General features: G+C 35.1%; 3 protein-coding genes across 3 annotated transcripts; 2 read left to right on the top strand and 1 right to left on the bottom strand.

Annotated features, from left to right (window-relative positions):
* Nucleotides 1-18: 18 nt before the first annotated feature.
* LOC132195949 (uncharacterized) lies at nt 19-1,986 on the top strand. The gene is made up of 2 exons (XM_059618268.1): nt 19-293; nt 737-1,986. Exons 1-2 carry the CDS (start codon nt 138-140, stop codon nt 1,838-1,840), a joined length of 1,260 nt encoding a protein of 419 aa, XP_059474251.1. The 5' UTR covers nt 19-137; the 3' UTR covers nt 1,841-1,986.
* A 1,295-nt stretch (nt 1,987-3,281) lies between these two features.
* Nucleotides 3,282-5,343, bottom strand: LOC132195910 (WD repeat domain phosphoinositide-interacting protein 4-like). The gene is made up of 8 exons (XM_059618204.1): nt 5,051-5,343; nt 4,916-4,990; nt 4,663-4,855; nt 4,423-4,603; nt 4,149-4,360; nt 3,994-4,095; nt 3,820-3,938; nt 3,282-3,764 (listed from the first exon to the last, which is right to left on the bottom strand). The coding sequence occupies exons 1-8, from the start codon at nt 5,112-5,114 to the stop codon at nt 3,655-3,657; spliced, it is 1,056 nt and encodes a 351-aa protein (XP_059474187.1). The 5' UTR covers nt 5,115-5,343; the 3' UTR covers nt 3,282-3,654.
* Nucleotides 5,344-5,827: 484 nt separating this feature from the next.
* On the top strand, nt 5,828-7,043 carry LOC132195908 (GTP-binding protein Rheb homolog). Its single transcript, XM_059618203.1, has 3 exons — nt 5,828-5,929; nt 5,985-6,388; nt 6,447-7,043. The coding sequence occupies exons 2-3, from the start codon at nt 6,065-6,067 to the stop codon at nt 6,669-6,671; spliced, it is 549 nt and encodes a 182-aa protein (XP_059474186.1). The 5' UTR covers nt 5,828-5,929; nt 5,985-6,064; the 3' UTR covers nt 6,672-7,043.
* Nucleotides 7,044-7,179: the final 136 nt, after the last annotated feature.

The raw sequence follows: 7,179 nt of genomic DNA on the forward strand, positions 1-7,179 counted from the left end.
CGAGTGTTCAGTGACACCTGGCGTCTCGTACTTGATCTTAATATTGATGCTCATTTTTTTAATTTTAGTTGTTTTGATTTGACTGTTGATTTGACTCGTTTTCGTTTTATCAGCAATATCGACTTGAGCAAATTATCATGGACAATCAATTACTATTTGCTCTTTGCATTCGCCTATTGAATGAACAAAGTTCTGCTGATGAAGAGGATGTCTCTTGGAAAGCTACTTTGTTGTTAGCGCGAGGAAAGCGGAAAAAATCTTTGAACCGAATCATTGAAATTTATGCCAGAAAGGTATGTACATAAAAGTTTTAATTCATAATGGGTGGGTCCGAATATCAGAGAAACGATTCTAGAAACGATTCTTGAGAAACGTTTCTCGAGAAATGATTCTGGAGAAACGTTTCTCGAGAAACGTTTCTCGAGAAATGATTCTAGAGAAACGTTTCTCGAGAAAAGATTCTCGCGCAAAGATTCTCCAGGATCGTTTCTGCCTTTAAAACTCAACTAAAGAATCGATCCTTGAGAATCCTTGCGCGAGAATCTTTTCTCGAGAAACGTTTCTCTAGAATCATTTCTCGAGAAACGTTTCTCGAGAAACGTTTCTCCAGAATCATTTCTCGAGAAACGTTTCTCAAGAATCGTTTCTAGAATCGTTTCTCTGATATTCGGACCCACCCAGTGTCCTCAACATAACATAGATTATTATTATCTGTCATTTTTTTTATAAATTACAGGTCCAAAACCGTGGAATTAAACACGCAGTTCCAAACTTCACGCTCAAAATATTTAAGTGCTACCTTGAGAGGAATGACGAGGTTTTCAGGAGCCACTTCCGACTTCACATCACCACCTATCAGAAGCTGATTTCATTTTTATTCGAAGAAGAGAAGGTGCATGGTTGGTCTCTTGAAATTGAGCTCATGATTTTTTTGTATTGGTTAGCAACTGGTTGTTCCTATCATGTTGCTAGTGCTTCATTTGAAATGCCTAAAAGCACAATTATACGCATAATTCATAAGTACCTAAAAATGTTTGCTTCCAATTTGAAAAAATTTGTTAAACTTCCAAAAGCAGATGAATTGTCTGGTATTGGAGCAGGATTTTGCGCTTTAGCTAAGAATGATTGTTTTAAAGAAGCAGTGGGGGCCATTGATGGTTGCCGTGTAAAGATTGCCAAAGTGCCAGAAGACCAGGCAGGCAGTTACTTTTATAAAGGTTCACACAGCAGTAACTTTCAAGCTGTTGTTGACCACAAAGGTCATTTTATTGACGTGTTCATTGGATACCCTGGAAGTGTGCATGACTCGAGAATTTTTCGCAACAGCCCTTTGTTTGTCAATCAAACGTACCCACCTAGAGGATATTATTTGCTAGGGGATGGCGGCTACCCCTTACTTTCAGCCCCTATTACGGTGATTATTCCATTCACTGCGACACAAATTAATGCCGATCAGGCTCAGGGAGTCTTTTTTCATAACTCAGTCATGAAAACTAGTTTTAATGCTTTGCATTCGAGGGCTCGAAGTGTTGTTAAAATAGCTTTTGGAAGGTTAAAGGCGCGATGGAGATCAATTTTTTTGTATAAATTAAAAGTACTTTATACAAGAGTTCCGCAAGTAATTGCTAGCTGCATTGCACTGCAGAATTTCTTTTTAAACTGTGATGACATATTTGAAACTGAAATTTTGAATGTCGATGAAGATGATGGTAATGGAAATGTTGCTGTTCGTCTTCAGGACCAAGACGTTTCTGGTGAAGCTTTGCGTCTGACGATTGCAGAAACGGCATCAAGGCTCATTTTCAACGGTCACTTAGCAAATGACCATTGTTACATTTAATGAAATTATTGACTATAATTCTGTATTGCTTTAGTCAATTTTTGTCACGATGAATAAGAATAATTTGATGTGTTTTTTTTTTTATTTTTTATATAAATTTATTTTTGTATGAATAATTAATTTTCTAATATCAATAAAATGTTTCTAAATTAATAAAATGCATCATTATTATTTCACACAAAAAAACATCTTAATTGCAGTCCTTACATCAAAATGCCAAATTTTATTAATCTACGATCAAAGGAGAATATAATTATCATCAAATTATTTAGGCTACACACATTAAGATATAAAATTTTGATAATGATGAAAATTATTTTCAAATTTGACCTTTTAAAGAAAATATCTAGAATAAATTGTAATTAATGCATTTTCATAAATCTAAATATATAGAAAATGATAAAATTTAATGTGCAATTTCAGTGCAATAAATGCAAAGCGCTGTTGTTGTTTTTAAGAAAAAAAAAAAAAAAAAACATAATTACGGTAAGGAGCAAATTTCCTTTTATTTTTCTCTTAAATCTTCTGAATTTCTTTGTATATAGCTTTTTTTTATTATTGCAAAATGTATAATACCAGAAATATGGTGAAAAATAAAAAAATTATTCCAGGAAATTGAAGGAAAAAAGAGCGTTTGTGCCATTGATTAATAGCTTGTTACCTCTGGGTGATTACCCAAAAATTATAGAGCATTATGCTGGCGCAAAACTAAAATTTGCTGAATCAAGTTGACAATAATTTGAATAATTTACCAGCATGGTATTTTCGAAATATAAAATTAAGAAAATTAAAAATAATATTGTTTGATCTTTTTGTGGAACAATCAATATTTTGAAACATATATAAATTTAGAAAAAAAGTTTTTGTTTTTTAATCTCATAAAAAATACGATATTTATCAGTTGGAGTCATAATATTTCTGTAGTAGAAGTTCACGATCGAGGGTTGATTCATGATGGATTGAATTTAAATTCGGCTTTTCCTCGATGGGTTTTTGTGAGTTTTTATTGTTTAAGAAAAACAATATCCAATAGCAGGATATTGTTTTTCTTAAACAATAAAAACTCACAAAAACCCATCGAGGAAAAGCCGAATTTAAATTCAATCCATCATAATATTTCATTGTATTATTATAAAATGTTGTCATAAGTGTGTGAACATGAATTTTTTTTTAGTAAAATTTGCTCTCTATGAAATTGCAACAATATGGAATTTTTTTACTTTCATCCTATGATGGTAGGGGTGAAGTTCTCAATTTAATCATAGTCTTCAAAACTTGAAATTGAATACATATTATTTTTAATTATTACATTTTCATTCTATATTTTAACATTAAATCATCACATTCAAGTTAATTTTAATGTAGACAACTATTACTTCTCACATCAAAATACTTTACAAAAAGTCATATTTATACAAAAGATCAATCAAAAAAGCATAATTGAAATTATGGAAATATGTGCATCAATTAAAAATCTTTGTTACTTACATATTTTAAATAATTTTGAAAGGTAAAATAAAATTTATAATTTTGCAACCTCTAGCAGATTTTAAATGCAAAAAATTTTGAGCGATTTATTATTAAAATTTTATTTGACTGCTGCTGATACAAAGGATTAAGATGAAAATGTGTGCTTTTACAGTGCTGATTGAATATATAATAATTCGATAGAAAAACAAACAATTGAAAAGCTGACTAGATTTCAGCTCCCATAATCACCGCTTAATATTTTCTAAATCACACATAAATATTCACTGTTGAAAAGTGTCTCGTCTCATTGCTGCGCACACATATCACTGCTTTTTATTATGATATTAAAAGTCGTCGTCCTCGCATATGTCGAGGAAAATGTCAAAGGCCTCTCGATTGCAATTTCCGTCTGTTGTAAAAACGTATTTGTGGAAAGTACCATCAAGGCAAATTGCTGCGAAGAAGTCAAATATTTAAATCAAGTTCTACATCTACCTTTCAAAAGTTACCTATGACTGAACTTCGAGATCCAAAGGCACAGACACAAGCGCATTCTGGCGGAACTGTAAAGTTGGCCAGAGCCCACTGAGATTCCACATAGTTGCCAAGGAAAGACATTTTGGAAAACCTTCAAATTTGAAATCATGTAAAAAATAAGTTTTCAATCGATTATGATTACTTACGAAGATCGCCGATTGAGATTTGTATTTTTCAGAGCAAAAATGTGAATTGTTCCTTTGTCACTGGAGCAGCAGAGGAACTCGGAATCTCGACTGAAGTTGATGCTGCAGAAATAAAATTATAACTTTTTTAAGGTAAATATAATAAGAATTTGTACCAGTATAATGTAGCTGGATCAGAGCCTCTCCTCAATTCCACCAGTTGAGCTTTCCTCGCTACATCCCAGACCCTGATTAAAGTTCCCTTGTTCGATGCAGTGGCCACCATGGATCCCTGAGGATTAACTGCAATGCACGCTAGCTCGCCTTGGTGAGCATTTATTGTGATCGGAGAACTCGAGCAGGCAGAGCTTTCAAAGCCTCCGAGATCCTGACAAGGGAAAAAAAAATCAAAATTAGTCAATATTTTACTTATAAAAGGAGAAATCATACAATTAACTGAATGCTTCCAATTTTATGCCCAGGGAAGACCAAAAGTTGCCTTTCTGCAGTCATCAAGGGGGCCAACTCGCAGAGGCCAAGCGGATTGTCCCTTGTTTCAAGAGTCATCAGTCGTTGGGCAGGCTCCGGAAAGGAAAAGACGTGAATTTGCTTTCTAAGTGCAACAACTAGTCTGGAAATAAAAATCAAACATCAGTTTCCAAATGAATGTCTTAAAATAGATTTTCTCACTTGTCACGTCTCAGTCGGATAGCTTTGACAGGTGCGGGAAAAGTGAATTCTAAAACAAACTGTTTTGTGTGGTCGTCGTAGACAAGAACAGTGTTGTTTGCGTACTTAGGACGTGGAGGACCCGAGCTGAAGGCCAGCAAGTTCGTCCTGTGCAGCATTTCGCAGTGAGAAACGCTGCCCACGACGTTCACGCCTAAAATTTTTGTCAAAAAAAGGTTGATAAAATTTTTAATTTATGTAGTTCATTACAAACCATAATGCGATTTTTCTACTAAAGGGTCGACATTGTAAATTCTCAGTCCATCCTCCATGCAACACACGAAGCAACCTGAAGCGAAAGGTCACTATATGAAATTAAATCGAGACATGTGCAATTCAAATAACATACCTTGGTCTTGGTTGAAGCGCAGATCAAGGATTCCCTTTCCACCTTTGCCAAGGCTGCTCGCCATGACTGGTTAATTTAAAAAAAAATACTAACGACTGGAATCACTGTTTCTGGTACAAGTCAAACTAAATCCATTTCACATGCTGCAGCCCAGATGGTCCTCTGTTTGAACTGCTGTCTTAAAGTTGCACTGCGACGTCTGCGACGTATTTCTGTCCAACGCAATAAACCTCTCTGTTTATCTAATTTTTCTACACAGCTGCTCTCTGAGCAATGAGCAAAGGGAACCTGCGATGGGATTGGCTACGACTGCAAAGTTGCATGTTGCCACTTGCGCTGAGCAATATTTTTCATTAAATTTATAATACCGGTATGCAAATATTCAGTGCAAGATTTCTGATAAAAAATGACATTTGCTAACCTAAATTCAACACAAATATATAATTTTGTTTAATAATTCTTAAATAATATATAATTTTGTAAATATTACTTCGTTATCTTAATGTTATCAGACAGATAAAATTGTTTAGAAAAAACTTTAAACCGGTTTAATACTTAAAACCGGTATTTTCATTTATTTTCCTGCAGCTGCCGCCAACATAAATAAATTTTACATAATATTTTATCTGATTCAATCAGTAGATTCTGTTAATATAATTGATGAAATTTACATAATTATCATAAAATACAATTTTAGATATAAAACATAATTAATAAAAAATAAAAAATCTGTGACGACTCCAACCTGAAATATTACAAGTAATAAATATTTACGTTGGCAGCAATTGCAAGCCAGCTGCAGCAAGGTCAATTGTTTTGATTGATTTCAATTTCACCTTATTTTGCTTTCATCTAGCTGCTCGACATCGAGGCGTATAGGTGCGTGAAAAGTCACTGGACTCGAACGAAGGAACTAACGCTCCTGATATTTCAGCCAAAAACGAAACGCATGCCAAAATTCGGCGGGTTGAGGCCTTAATGTAGGAGTGCGCAGCACCATACTGAATCAGCAACATGCCCCCCAAGCAGAGGAAAATCGCCGTGATGGGCTACCGCTCGGTCGGCAAGTCGTCGTTGAGCATCCAGTTTGTCGAGGGACAGTTTGTTGACTCGTACGACCCGACAATCGAAAACACTTTCTCCAAAATCGTCCGCGTCCGAGGCGAAGAGTACGAGGTCAGCCTTGTGGACACGGCCGGACAGGACGAGTATTCCATTTTCCCGACGCAGTACTCGCTGGACATCCACGGCTACGTCCTCGTCTACTCCATCAACTCGGCCAAGTCATTCGAGATCGTCCAAATCATTTACGATAAACTGCTCGACATGACTGGCAAGGTTTGTCCTTGAACTTTTTGCTGTTGTTTTCTCTAGAATGATTGTGAAATCTGATTAGGTCAACGTCCCCATTGTGCTGGTCGGAAACAAGACGGATTTGCACATGGAGCGCGTCGTTTCGGCCGAAGAAGGTCGTCGGCTGGCCGAGACCTGGAAGGCCGCCTTTCTCGAAACCTCGGCCAAGGCCAACGAAGCCGTCGGCGACATTTTCACAAGTTTGTTAAACGAGATCGAGAGGGCCAACGGAAATGTGCAGGAAAAGTCCGGATGCATTATTTCTTAACCTAATCTAGGAGCACACTTCTTGTTTTCTATATTTTTGGGATAGGCTGAGAGAGAAAGAGTAATTAACTAATTGATTAATGTTATATTGTAAGCAGCAGTGTACAAAGGCGCTTGTGAGTGTAAGTTGGCCAACACGAGGTATAATGAAATGTATCATTAAGTCTTATTCCGTATTGATTTATAAATAAAAAAAAATCATTGATTACTATCATCATGGGCACATTGTATTGTACATTAGGGTTGTTTCATTTTGAACACTGCCAAAAACATGATTATATTATACATTTATTATAAATCCTGTATGTGACGCAAAGCCAAAACCATTCTAAAATAATAAAAATATTGCAATTTAATTTGAAGGTAAAACTGATGAATGCAGTTTTTATTTTTATTTGCCAAATTGCAGTAAAAATTAAAAATAAAATTTATTGTCTGATAAAATTGTGAAAAACAAAAAAAAAATATTGGGGGCAATTTTATTTAATAATAATAATATAACAATGCTG

Source organism: Neocloeon triangulifer, unplaced genomic scaffold (assembly GCF_031216515.1).
Source record: "Neocloeon triangulifer isolate White Clay Creek 2 clone unplaced genomic scaffold, ASM3121651v1 ptg000011l, whole genome shotgun sequence".
Lineage (NCBI taxonomy): Eukaryota > Metazoa > Arthropoda > Insecta > Ephemeroptera > Baetidae > Neocloeon > Neocloeon triangulifer.

What these genes read in the sequence shown, in the direction of transcription:
- LOC132195949 (XM_059618268.1), top strand. Translation starts at nt 138, where the DNA reads ATGGACAATCAATTACTATTTGCTCTTTGCATTCGCCTATTGAATGAA. An exon ending in TTGAAATTTATGCCAGAAAG is followed by an intron (nt 294 to 736) that starts GTATGTACATAA and finishes TATAAATTACAG; the next exon opens with GTCCAAAACCGTGGAATTAA.
- LOC132195910 (XM_059618204.1), bottom strand. Translation starts at nt 5,114, where the DNA reads ATGGCGAGCAGCCTTGGCAAAGGTGGAAAGGGAATCCTTGATCTGCGC. An exon ending in ATCCGACTGAGACGTGACAA is followed by an intron (nt 4,604 to 4,662) that starts GTGAGAAAATCT and finishes TTTTATTTCCAG; the next exon opens with ACTAGTTGTTGCACTTAGAA. An exon ending in ATCTCGAAGTTCAGTCATAG is followed by an intron (nt 3,765 to 3,819) that starts GTAACTTTTGAA and finishes ACTTCTTCGCAG; the next exon opens with CAATTTGCCTTGATGGTACT.
- LOC132195908 (XM_059618203.1), top strand. Translation starts at nt 6,065, where the DNA reads ATGCCCCCCAAGCAGAGGAAAATCGCCGTGATGGGCTACCGCTCGGTC. An exon ending in TGCTCGACATGACTGGCAAG is followed by an intron (nt 6,389 to 6,446) that starts GTTTGTCCTTGA and finishes AAATCTGATTAG; the next exon opens with GTCAACGTCCCCATTGTGCT.